Source organism: Balaenoptera ricei, chromosome 15, assembly GCF_028023285.1.
Source record: "Balaenoptera ricei isolate mBalRic1 chromosome 15, mBalRic1.hap2, whole genome shotgun sequence".
NCBI classification, from domain to species: Eukaryota; Metazoa; Chordata; class Mammalia; order Artiodactyla; family Balaenopteridae; genus Balaenoptera; species Balaenoptera ricei.
Genome location: NC_082653.1, coordinates 11,111,936 through 11,125,344, shown reverse-complemented (window position 1 = coordinate 11,125,344; position 13,409 = coordinate 11,111,936). Strand labels below are relative to the sequence as shown.

General features: G+C 49.8%; 1 protein-coding gene across 5 annotated transcripts in view; it reads left to right on the top strand.

Annotated features, from left to right (window-relative positions):
• Positions 1 to 13,409, top strand: part of PTPN1 (protein tyrosine phosphatase non-receptor type 1) — a 70,715-nt gene that overhangs the window by 46,102 nt on the left and 11,204 nt on the right. For 4 of the 5 annotated variants that reach the window (XR_009497613.1, XM_059897096.1, XM_059897094.1 and 1 more), the window contains exons 3-5: positions 3,021 to 3,121; positions 5,971 to 6,069; positions 12,822 to 12,959. Coding sequence is in view for 4 of the 5 variants with exons in the window: in XM_059897096.1 (XP_059753079.1) it covers positions 3,021 to 3,121; positions 5,971 to 6,069; positions 12,822 to 12,959 (338 nt within the window). In the remaining variant the exon portion in view is untranslated. The remainder of the gene's footprint in view (positions 1 to 3,020; positions 3,122 to 5,970; positions 6,070 to 12,821; positions 12,960 to 13,409) is intronic. The other variant, XM_059897097.1, reaches the window with a different exon arrangement.

Sequence of the window (13,409 nt, the reverse complement as noted above, 5' to 3'; positions counted from 1 at the left end):
TGTAGAAGGGGTAAGGTTTCAGTTCCTGGAAAATTCAGCTAAGTTCAAAGCACTTTTTTTTCGCTTTGACTATTTTAATGATGAATCATTTTCCTACCAGCTGAAGCAGGGTATAGCAGGCATAATATAACCACTTCTGGGTGACTCAGCAAAAGTCTTATTAGACCCCAAGCGTTGTATTGAACTGCTAACGATGCCCTGCGCAGGCATTAAAGGGTGGGAGCGGTTCACCCCCTCAACTAAAGCCGCAGTCAGCTCTGCTTGTTGACCCCACCCCCTCCTGCCATCATCATTTTTCGAGCTCTTTCCTGCCATTAGCTCTCAGTGTGCCCGCTGGCAGCCTCTTCTGCCTTCTGAGTAATTGGCTCTCAGTCCGCTGATATCTCGAAAGTAAATAACCAAATATGTTAGAATTTGTATAAAGTAACAAAACCTGGAGGGGAGTGAAGGACGTGAACTTTGCCACCTCCTCTAGGCCACAGAGAACCTTCTGGCTCACCTCCACGTGGCCGTTGCCAATCAGTGAGGGCTGTGGCTGCCAGCAGCTCCCCCGGCACTGCTCTCTGCCAGGGACATTGAAGATGCAGCCGGTCAGTCCCCAGCCAGGCACTTCCCGCCAGCCTGCCAAAGCTCACTGCCCTCCCACCCTGAACTGTGCAGCGCCCAGGTCCCTGGGAGGGGCGCGAAGTCGCACCCCGGTTGGCACAGAGCAGTCTGCCTCCAACGGCTGCCACGGTCCCTGCCCCTCAGAGCTGTGTGGCCTTGGGCCGGTTGCCCGCTCCTCTGATCTTCAGTCAAACAGGAGTCAACGCGGATCTCAGGGTCGTACGAAGATGAATAAAGTCACGTCAGCCGCTTAGCCCAGTGTCTCACTCGTGAATGTCGCTGTGGTTGAGATGGTCACTAACTGAAGGTGCTCGCCAGGGACATCTGAAGCGCGGGTCTAGGTCAAGTGACACATGATTTTGCCCCAATGCCCAATACTCTTGATTGAGCACGTCTAGGCTATGGCACCTTGTAGGCTTTATTTAAAAATAATACTAACAGCTTCTCCTCAGGTGGTGCTGCTGTGAGACCCTGGCCAGCCGCCCTGAGCTGGAAAGAACCATCACTGTCCGCACCTTTCACACGCTGTGGCCACGCCCTTGGTCCCTAGCCTTTGCTGTACTTGCTCTGAATTAGGCAGTGATGTTGTCTTTAATATTCCTTTTCTACATTTTTGATCAAGGCTCATCTAAATGGTTTTATGAACCAGTTTTACAGAGAAAAAAAAAGCATTTAAAATATTCTTCCAGGGCTTCCCTGGTGGCGCAGTGGTTGAGAGTCTGCCTGCTAATGCAGGGGACACGGGTTCGAGCCCTGGTCTGGGAAGATCCCACATGCTTCGGAGCAACTGAGCCCGTGAGCCACAACTACTGAGCCTGCGCATCTGGAGCCTGTGCTCCGCAACAAGAGAGGCCGCAATAGTGAGAGGCCCGTGCACCGCGATGAAGAGTGGCCCCTGCTCGCCGCAACTAGAGAAAGCCCTTGCACAGAAACGAAGACCCAACACAGCCAAAAATAAATAAATAAAATTAAAAAAAAAAAAAAAATTCTTCCAGACATACAATTCCCAAACTTTTTCACCCTCACCCAATCTTACTCCTTATATTTTGCTTTTTCTCCCCTACCTCTACTCTTCAGTAGAAAAGGTAATTTTCTTTTAAGGTTATGGAGGAAATGGGGAGAATGTTTCAAGGTGGAAGCTCTGGGGACCGGGTGTTACCTTCCATTTGGCAGGTGGAAAACCCAGCACTCGGTGAAAAAGTTGTTTGCCCAGGGTCACCACCCAGTGCTGTTTGAATCCACTCACATAACCACCAGTGCCGGTCATAATTTTTTTTTGAGATCTCTTATCTCCATGACCCACTTAAATATTACCCAAGTATTTCAGTTTGTATTAACCCTCTATGATGAGAAACATTATTCCAAACAGTGGCTAATTTCCTAAAACATCCCTTTGGAATCCTTTCGAATAGGAAGCCCCAAACCACTTATCCCCATTAACTTTTCCTTTCCCACTGGGCAGGGGGAGAACTATTTATGGATGGTCACCTGAGTTGACCGTCCATTGTGTTGTACCAGAAATAAAAATACCCACCTGCTCTTGTTAGCTGCACTAGCAGGATACGGAAGGTGGCCTCAGGGAAACATGGCTTTTGTGACAAAGTTATGGTAAAGGGGAAAAAAAGGCGCTGTGCTTTTTCAGTAACCTGGGGCAGACCTTCCAAATGCAAGCTTATTTTTAAAAACTCTTCTGAAAGTTACATTTAATAGACTTTCAGTGTTTTGGATTCAGAGTTTATTTTTTCCTGTTAAACTCTCTTTTAAGTGTCTTTGATCATGAGATTTATGTTATACTTGAACTTTGAAAAAAACAACCTCGTATCAAGGAATTCAAGGTATGACTTTTCACACTGTTGTATACTTAGGCCACTTAATCTTCGAACCATTAGGCATAGGTGAGGTTGAGGTGTGATCGTAAGTCTTGCGTACTTAGCTCATTGTACCAACTAGAGCTCTGGGGACTGGGTGGAATTTTTGGTGGATTTTGTTCCCTTTTAAAGATTGAAGCCACTGTATTTTTTACCCTTTAAAAGTATATATTAGGCATCAGAGAACAGATCCCTTGACATCCCCTTTCCCCAGTCTTCCAAGTTGTGGGGACAGTAACAAATATCGTAAGACGATATAGCCTAAAACCAGATTTCCCAAACAGGACATATTCTGTGTTTTAGTATAGTTTGTCTCTGTTGCTGTTTCATGTTAAGTTTCAAACACTTCCAAAAACCTTTCTGAAAATACTAGTCGTTCCCATCTTGATAACTAATCTCAATTAAAACAGCTTGGCCTCAGCCAATGTGAACGAACGCCCTTAGTGCCACCAACTCACCTTCTTTGCTTTTCCCCATGGGGCGCACTGCCTGCGTGGACATTTGGGTCCTCCAGGATTAACCTCTGAGTTCTGGTTTGCCTTTCAGTTGACCATAGTCGGATTAAACTTCATCAAGAAGATAACGACTATATCAATGCTAGTTTGATAAAAATGGAAGAAGCCCAAAGGAGTTACATTCTCACGCAGGTAAACGGATTGTTCGAATTTGACTCTAATGGTTTTTGCCTTACTTGATGTCAGCGTAAGAGTTTCAGAGTGCTGTTGTCTACACCTCAAATAAAATCTGTCACATCTGTGTAGAAGATCAGGTTTTAAACAACCCAAAAAAGCAACAAGGAAGGAAAAAGTCTTCCTTCAGAGATTCAGTCTGGTCGTGACATGAGTCTTTTCTGGGAAGTATGGCATTGCTGGGTTTATAGAAAAACAGCAATAAAATGCCAGAGTGGCCTGTGGTCTGTTGACAGAGGCGGCAGCTAGAGAAGAGCAGTATCTGTGTTGAGTCCATAAATATTCGCCTCAGAGTGTCCAGTGCTGCTCATGGAAATCCAAGAGGGTTAGCAATAGACGAGGAATCTTTATCCAGATGGCCATTCAGAATTCCTCTGCATGGTACTCATTCTTGGGGTGGGGGAGGGCATGGAGGGGGTAGATTATGTGGACAAGCGTGCAAAATCACTTGAAACTCCCACTGGTTTTTGGCATCTTTATGGGAAAAAAAATCATAAAAGTGGTTTAATAATTGACCTTTTGTGAAACACATACTGGTGTATGACCCAAAGACCATGGGTATCTGGGAAAGGGGATAAAGGAGTTTCTTTTTAATTAATTTTCTCACGTCTTAATCTGTTACCTGTAAATTGGTCTAAACAGTCTAAGTTTCTCTCTCTTTTTTTAATCCTAATTTTTGTTTTTTCATTGCGTATCAGTTTTTATCAGTAGTATATTGGGTTTGCGTTATAGGGTGTTTGTGAACGTCATAACTGTGCTTAATATTTGGAGACTAAAATGACAGTGAAGCCAGAAAGCACGGTGAACAAAGTCTGCTTTGGGGCAGGGCATATCCCTAGTGGCCCTTCTTTACTGTCCCTTTTGTCCTGTCCCAGTTCCTTTCCGCACGTGACCACAGTTGGCCCTCGTGCCCCCCAGTCAGTGTATGGAACGTCAGTCCCCAGGCCCTCAGCCCAGCACCTCTGGGGTGGGGATGAGAAGGAGTGAGACCTTGGTGGTGGCAGGCTGGTGAGAAGAGGTTGAGGCAAAAGTGGCTTCTTAGGAACTTCTCTTTTTAGAAGTAGTCAAGTTTCTTACTTCCTAATTTCAGCCATTCAGCTTTGGTGTGGGGTCAGGAAGCCCAAAGCAAAGATAGGGTCTGTGAAGTCACATGGAGCGGTAGGAAATCACCATGGAAACTTCTACACCGCTGTCCTCCCCACCCCTGTGCCCTAGCGCTTCCTTGGCACATCTGAAGGTCTGTCTGTTTGTCAGGTTGTACCATGGTTATATCCAACTGCTTACATGGTCTCCCTCTGCCCTGAGATTTACATGCGGGATTGAAGCAGCCTGACCCCAAAGTTACATCCCTGGACGATATGACTGAAATATTTTCTAAGCCACAAAACCGAGAAAACCCTGCGCACTTTTTATTTTTATGTTGTTCATTATGCAAATAATGCAAGGCTATAGTCTCATTTTTTAAAAGTGTAGAGAATAATGTCACAGCTGCTGGCCTTCATGTCCATCTTCAAGTGTTGGCTGAGTTCGGCGTGTATCCTTTCAGATCTTACAGGATTTTTAATCGCTCAGACCCATTCTAAACTGGGGTGAAGTATGGGGGCAGGGGAGTGACAAGAGCCACCGCTATGGGGACCTGGCAATAGGGTCCTCGTGCCCAGCCAGGGGACTCCTGATTCCTACCTTCCTGGAGCCATTTTTCTGTCAGTTGGCTGGAAGGGGTTACCGTGGAATCCACTATTGTCTGAGACTCTGTAAGGAGCCAGGATTTGTCAGGTTTAAGGCAGCAAATCCCAGATAAGTTCAGGGAAGGAAGCGAGAGGGCACTGAGGGCTCCGTGGTCGAGGGAAGCGCGGTGAGACTTAAAGGGAAAAGATGTAAAGACTGAGGAGATTTTGGATGAAAGTGAATGGAAACCATTTTAGAAGAAGTGGTGCTGGCCAGAGGAGGTGACATGCTCTGTCGTGCAGGTGATAGGTGATGTCCCTTCCAGGCAGCACTAAAAATTGAGGCAAGCTCAAAGCATTCATACTCTATATCCAGTAAACATCTGTGCCCATTGCCAGGGGGGCTGGAGTGAGACAGGCCCCGCTGCTCAGCAGTCACCCCTACCCCCCATGCCCCGGTGACACCATACCCCTTGGGCCACCCGCCTGACCATTTGTGTGTCCACATCTCATGTTCCTTGGTCCAAGGATGAAGGCTGTCTGTGGTCAGGTTAACCATTATTAATAGTAATAATAATCGGTACATTTTATTGGGTGTTTACTGTATTCCAGGTACTGTGGTAAGGCCTAATAAGTATTGATATATGAACATAGTTAATCTTCACAACCCTGTGAATAGGTGGAGAAACTGAGGCAAGGAGAGGTGGGGTGACTTGTCCGAGGTCACACAGATAGTAAGTGATTAGAGCTGGGACCAAGCCGTCAGAAGCGTCCCTGTTGACCCCTTCCCCACACTGCCTCTCTCCTGCAGCCAGGAGTTTTATTCGCTATACCACCCGCCCTAAGGCATGGTTCTCAGTGGAGCCCCTCAGCTGGCCAGCCCAAACCAGAAAGCAGAATCTGTGTTTTCTCTCCTCCATCGCTCAGCTCTGAACCAGCCCTGAGGTGCAGAAATGACCTTTCACCGCGTGGTAGGAAATAGAATTGTGGTTACCACTAGGCAGGGAGAGGCGGGTCCCTGTCCCAGCCATGGCCACCACGCTGCCTGAGGGCCCTGTCATCCACTCACCGCCAACAGTGAGCTTGCACTGGAACGTGTTTGTGTGTAAAATGCATACACTGTGCATTGTGTGTTTGCAGGGCCCTTTGCCCAATACCTGCGGTCACTTTTGGGAGATGGTGTGGGAGCAGAAAAGCAGGGGCGTTGTCATGCTCAACAGAGTGATGGAGAAAGGCTCGGTAAGTCATAGACTGATCCACTGTTTGCGTCGCTGCCCGTGCGGGTGCCAGTCCACAAAGCCGACATCTGTCCGTGTTTATTTCCTCGAGTTGCTTTTATATTTCTATTAGAAAAACATACAGAAGCAGTATACAAATACACGTTTATTGCAAACAAGTCAGATACGTAGGTGAATTTAAAAGAGGGAAGAAAGTCAGACTGCCCTTGACCTATTCTCCACCCCACCCCTATCAGTCAGTCTCTCTCCAGTGTGGGATGCGTGTGTCCTGCTTTCCTCTCACCTCTCGGTCTCTCTCCAGCGTGGGATGCGTGTGTCCCGCTTTCCTCTCACCTCTCGGTCTCTCTCCAGCGTGGGATGCGTGTGTCCCGCTTTCCTCTCACCTCTCGGTCTCTCTCCAGCGTGGGATGCGTGTGTCCCGCTGTCCTCTCACCTCTCGGTCTCTCTCCAGCGTGGGATGCGTGTGTCCCGCTGTCCCCTCACCTCTCGGTCTCTCTCCAGCGTGGGATGCGTGTGTCCCGCTGTCCCCTCACCTCTCGGTCTCTCTCCAGCGTGGGATGCGTGTGTCCCGCTGTCCCCTCACCTCTCGGTCTCTCTCCAGCGTGGGATGCGTGTGTCCCGCTGTCCCCTCGCCTCTCGGTCTCTCTCCAGCGTGGGATGCGTGTGTCCCGCTGTCCCCTCGCCTCTCGGTCTCTCTCCAGCGTGGGATGCGTGTGTCCCGCTGTCCCCTCGCCTCTCGGTCTCTCTCCAGCGTGGGATGCGTGTGTCCCGCTGTCCCCTCGCCTCTCGGTCTCTCTCCAGCGTGGGATGCGTGTGTCCCGCTGTCCCCTCGCCTCGCGGTCTCTCTCCAGCGTGGGATGCGTGTGTCCCGCTGTCCTCTCGCCTCGCGGTCTCTCTCCAGCGTGGGATGCGTGTGTCCCGATGTCCTCTCGCCTCGCGGTCTCTCTCCAGCGTGGGATGCGTGTGTCCCGATGTCCTCTCGCCTCGCGGTCTCTCTCCAGCGTGGGATGCGTGTGTCCCGATGTCCCCTCGCCTCGCGGTCTCTCTCCAGCGTGGGATGCGGGTGTCCCGATGTCCCCTCGCCTCGCGGTCTCTCTCCAGCGTGGGATGCGTGTGTCCCGCTGTCCCCTCGCCTCGCGGTCTCTCTCCAGCGTGGGATGCGTGTGTCCCGCTGTCCCCTCGCCTCGCGGTCTCTCTCCAGCGTGGGATGCGTGTGTCCCGCTGTCCCCTCGCCTCGCGGTCTCTCTCCAGCGTGGGATGCGTGTGTCCCGCTGTCCCCTCGCCTCGCGGTCTCTCTCCAGCGTGGGTTGCGTGTGTCCCGCTGTCCCCTCGCCTCGCGGTCTCTCTCCAGCGTGGGATGCGTGTGTCCCGATGTCCCCTCGCCTCGCGGTCTCTCTCCAGCGTGGGATGCGTGTGTCCCGATGTCCCCTCGCCTCGCGGTCTCTCTCCAGCGTGGGATGCGTGTGTCCCGCCGTCCCCTCGCCTCTCGGTCTCTCTCCAGCGTGGGATGCGTGTGTCCCGCCGTCCCCTCGCCTCGCGGTCTCTCTCCAGCGTGGGATGCGTGTGTCCCGCCGTCCTCTCACCTCGCGGTCTCTCTCCAGCGTGGGATGCGTGTGTCCCGCCGTCCTCTCACCTCGCGGTCTCTCTCCAGCGTGGGATGCGTGTGTCCCGCCGTCCCCTCACCTCGCGGTCTCTCTCCAGCGTGGGATGCGTGTGTCCCGCCGTCCTCTCACCTCGCGGTCTCTCTCCAGCGTGGGATGCGTGTGTCCCGCCGTCCCCTCACCTCGCGGTCTCTCTCCTGCTCCGTGTGCTGCTGTGCTTGCCTTGCGGAGCTGTGTAAGCAGAGTTTTATTTTGAAAAGCAAGTTCCTACTGTATCTTCATTATATTTGCTTTTTCTGGCTGGTAAAAGTGTGCCTCTCCGCACCTGAGCTGTGGGAGCAGCTGGACCCTGGATTCGCCTCCGTAAAATCCCCGGACGCTTGGCTCCTGGCCACACCTCTTTAATGTGGACGTTGTCTGCTTGTGCTTCACTTCAGGATGTGTGTTCCTTTCTTCCAAGTTCTTTGCAACGTGGACTCGAGGTGTGTGTTTGTTCAGGCCACCTCCTGCCCCTCAACGGCTCTCCTCAGTCTCTCCTGCGTCCTGTATCCAGAATGATCTTTCTAAAGCAAGTCTCACCACACCTCTTCACAGCTGAAACTCTTCTGGGGGCTCCCCCTGCCTCCCAGGATATGCATAATGTGGCTACCTGACCGGGTATGGTTGGGCCCTAGTTAAACTGGACCCCCAGCCCCGCCTTCCGTCTCCAGACTCCAGCCAGGACAAACGTTTATTTATTTTATTAAGTTGTTCTTTTTTTTAAGTTTCTTGCCAGTTCTCTGGGCTAATGATCCGAATCACACTCGCTCCACTTCCCGGCATCCCACGTTGCTTCCCTTGGGGCCACGGTGGCTGTGCTCTCCCGCGCCACACGACTCAGGGCACGGTGTGGTCTTCGAAGTAGGGAATAGATGCCGCGTCCCCGCCCCCCTGGCTCCCGCCCGCTTCCCCCGACACTCACGGCCAGCACCAGCGCCGCCGGGGCTCCGCAGCCTCAGAGGTGGGGGCCCCGGGAGGAGGTGGGCTGAGGAGCATGGAGACCGGTAGGAGCGTGTGGCCCAGGCCTGGCCAGGTGCTGGCACTGTGCGCGCTGGGGCTCAGCGGGGGCACTGCTGTCGCAGCCGTCCTGGCTGCGTCGGGATGCGGCCGTGGCTTGCCAGGAGAACATGAAGGCTCCGGAGACGCCACCCCCTGAAGAAAGCACAGTCGTGGCCCTAAAGGGAAAAAATACAAGTGCAAAGAAGTAACACATCAAAGGAAACGTGAACGGTGAAAACCTAAAGCAGTAAAGCACTCGCCACAAAGCCTCTTTCCCCCCCCACCCGGAAAGGAACGGTCTTGGTTACAACAAATGGCCTTCTTACGACAACACATGTTTAAAATCATATTTTTGCCTCTGCCTCCTTCTCTTGAAAGAGAGTATTTATTCGCTCCAGGGTCACAGGTGTAAAGAGCTTACCTGAGTGTTCAGTTGATGCAGTAATGCTTCTTGTCTTAGAAAAAAATGTTTCCAGTGAGAGTGGTTTTTGATTTTCTCTGCAGTGGCTTGATTAATAAAATGTGAAGTTGCAAATGTGAAGCAAACCCTCACCCATCACCACTCTTGTCAGCAATTTTGAGTAAAGAAACAAAACACGAGGTTCCCGCAACACACGCACTCCGCAAGGGGAAGTGAAACACGGTGGCCGGCGCAGGTGCTGAGCACAGATGACCCTTCGGGGTCTTCCAGCCTCAGTGCTGCTGACGTTTGGGCCGGATCGCTCCCTGTCATGGGGGGCCGGCCTGTGCGTTGGAGGGTGTTTAGCAGGATCCCTGGTCTCTGCCCACCGGATGCCAGTATCCCCCCCACCCCAGGTTGAAGCCATCAGAAATGTCCTCAGACATTGTCCAGTGTCCCCTGGGAGGCAGAATTGCCCTCCGTTGAGAAACACTCTTTAGTCGTATGGAGGGTTGAGAATTGTAAATCGTGACTTACTTATTTTAAAATCATCAGATATGGTAGCATTTGCCTTTTATTTGTTACTAAAAGTTCAGGTGAAACCTCTTTTCTATTTGCACGCGGTTTGCTTTAGCTACTGTTGTCACAGGACACAAGGAGTGGTGTCCCTGTACTGCAGTCACATGTTCGTCACCAGGCCCTGCTCTTGGTTGTTGCCCGCCCAAGGCCGACCATAAATGGACCACAGATCCACTGTGACAGCCTTACCCCTTGGACTGCTATGTTGGCCATTAAAAAAAAAAAAAACTAGTTGGTTTTTATTGTAGTTTACTGTGATGATGTGACAGTAGTCCCTGTTTTCCTTTGCAGCTCTTCTTTTTACTGTGGGTCTTTTGGGCCTGCAGATTGGCATGGAAAGCAACGTATGGTTTATGGTTCTTAAAGTTTCCTTGGGATAAACATTTTTAATTCGGCCTCAACACTATCACCCCCATAAGGGCTGACTGGGGAAAATTATAAGAAATTGCAGTGTCTTGTTTGCTCAACTAATCTAATTATAACTTCTCCACACAGCCCGTGGTAAAAACCAGCTTGCAGAGCGTTTCCATGTAATGCATATTTGTTTTCTGGTTTCCTTCTTTCGCCAAATAGTGGAAGATGTTCTCCCTGTACTTTTGGCAGACCTGCCCGTTACCCTTTTGGGACCCTGTGCTTCCTGGAAAACCATTGTGCAGAAAATGACTGTGTGTGTTAGACTGAGGTCATCCAAATGGCCAAAGTTCTCATTCATTCAATTTAAAAACCGAGTTTAGACATGATGGGATAGAGTGCATGTGTGTAGGGGCCGGGCTTGTTGTCTAGGCAGGGGAAGTAGCAAGGCCATGTTCAACCAGAAACATCGCCCATATCTCTCCCCTGAAATCCCTACTAAAGATGCTGTTTGATTTCAAGTGCTTTCAGGCCCGAGACACTAGGTTTTGTATCGTAGGTGCTTTAGGCTTTGCGCATCTCTCTCGTACTCTGCTTTTAGTTCTCTGTGTTCATTCTTCTTTCAGCCAAATCACCCATCACAGGGTCACCCCAGATGACTTTCATGGATTTTTCTCAAGATGGCGTAGCTCTTTGTTTTAGATGGACCCAAGCAAGGACTCTCTCACACCTGCCTTCATGGTGGTAACAGCAGGTATGACAGATGCCAGCACTTTGGCACCGCCACGTGGCTGTTTGGTGCCAACCCAAGACATGCCTCAATTTTAACCCTGATGAAGGACTGCTTTCTAATAAAATAAATCTCCTTTTCCGGTCACTATGTATCAACTAAATAGGATAACAGGAAGTAGTTGATATTGTGCTTATTTTGTTTTGTTTTGTTGCGTATGTTTACAATAAAAATTTCTGCAGGAAATGACAGAGAGCAGACCGTGGCATGTTGCTGTAGATGCCTAAGAGTTCTTTTAAGAACTCCTATTTTTTAAATAAGTATCGACACTTAGTGTGTGTCAGAATTCCTCAGCTGTAGAGTTCCAAAGTCTTGCTCTTTACCCAGATTACAGAGATTTGTAAGGCTTTATATTTGCTTTTGAAAGTGAGTGCTTGCTGTGTGGACATGAGATTGAAAAGACTGGCCTTTCCTGCCCATGAGGCATGAAAACATTGGCCTCTTCTTTGGTAGCAACTCGCCATTCTGCATTTCTGCTTCCTTGCTTTATTCTTGGTCTGCTCACTGAATTGGGTGCCCACTCCAGCACACGTGGTTTTGGACCTACCAGGGCAGTCTCTGTTTCTGGAGTCTCAAGGCATTACACAGGCCTAATGATTTGAAGTGTGGGAATGAATGCATCCTTTAAGTGTCTCCTGAAGTCTTGCTGTCATCTGCCTCGCCCACTTTGGCTAAGCATGGGATCGTGCCATGCCATTGATGCTTCTGTGTCCTGAGTGGCAGGATCTCTTTGGTGCTGACAGATGGGCTCTGTTCCAGGGGTTCATCTTTGGCACTCATCATTGGTGCAGGGAGGGTGAAACTGGCCAAAACTTTACAACAGGCCAGTGTCCAGGCTCTTTAGAAAGCCTTATTGGCCTTCTGTTCGGGAACCATAAAGTTTGATGCCGTGTCGGCATCTCAATGTGGTGTTTCTTAATTTGTTTCCCTCCCTTTTTTCTGTTGCTTTGGTTTTCATTAAAGCAGGGCCGATGGGCTTTTGTTGTTCTGTCTTCAGCCTCTTCAAGAGCCTCCTGGCTCCTCCGAGTCAATGCATGTTGAATTATAAGGGTCTTGAACTTGTACCATTTCCCAAAGAGCTGTTTACACACACTGATATTTCATTTGCTGGAAGTCACACCGCCTTTGAGGGTCCCTCTGTCTGGGGACATGTCAGTTCCTCTGGCTTATGGACCTGGCAGCTTAGCCCCCATCTACCTGCTGTTCTTGTCCAGAACAGTCATCAGCAACCAGAAATGTCTGGCATAGAAACTTGGCTCAAGCAAAGCATGCCACTAAATTTGACTCAGATTTTCTTTCTTGAACTCTAAATGAAACCAAATCTTTGGGAGTTTGCTTGCTTTAAGGAAAATGTTAATGAGCTACGTTTAAATCAAGAGCATCAAGTAGTTTCTAAAATTTTTGAACTAGAACAAGGGATTTTTCTGAACTGAACCAAACCAGAATGAAAGGGTAGGGTGGGGCAGTGGGTGATCCCCAGCCTTGGAGGACCCCTCTGCAAGCCTTCTAGATTCTGGTTTGCATTTGATTCCAGCCCTTCAAGCTTTTCACGGTGTTTCATGTGGTCTCTTCTAGTCTTGGTTATCGTCCCCAGGGTAAGGAGTCTGCGCTATGCCGAGAGCACCCATCAGGTTCTTGATAACCTTGGAAATGGCTACATAAAGTAGTTCATGAGAGACTAAACCTTGTGTGCCATCTGGCTTCCCTCATGGGTGATAGGGAGAGGATCAGACCCCTGGAACACTTCGCTGTGTGGATAACCGGGGCGGCTGGGTTTGGAAGTGCAAGTCCTGTCTGCCTGACTAGTCCTGGTCTAGATCTTCACAGACCCCTCCCCATCTCCTCTGGAGGCAGGCAGGTTACATGGATGGCGACCTCCAAGGTCAGAAAACCCTGGGTCTTTGGGTTATCATAAAGCTCGTGGACGGTACTTCAAACCTCCATAGGAAGACAGTTAGTTGCTCACAATAATTCAATGTTATTTTCTCCCCTAGTTAAAATGTGCACAGTACTGGCCACAAAAAGAAGAAGAAGAAATGATCTTTGAAGACACAAATTTGAAATTGACATTGATCTCTGAAGATATTAAGTCATATTACACAGTACGACAACTAGAATTGGAAAACCTCACAGTGAGTATGGCATGCGCTTGAGTACCTCAGACAGTTACTGGTTGAGACGTCTTTTCACTTGGGTGATACTGCTTAACACCAGTTGTTTATGCCAGTGGTTTTTTGTGCTCTGAGCAAGAAGTAGTTTTAGCACTGTGGTGAGTAGAGCTTACCTGCTTACTTACCGGGTGACCAGAGGTGCCTGGGGGCGGGGGACGGGTCTTACCTGCCTCCTTCTCCACAGAGCTCTCTGCCAACGCTAGTTAACACCAGTTCTTAGGAAAAAGGGAGTTCTGGCCTAAAACTTACCTGTTCCTGCTCCTGCCTTTGCAACTGCAGAGGGACTAAAGTGATGGCCTGTGAGTTAAATCCCAGCAGAGCACGTGGGCCTCTCTTGTGGTCAACAGTCTCTTTAGTCCGAAGTGAGGAAAGAAGGGCCCTCCAGGGCTGACTCCCAGTTCATAGTCAGTG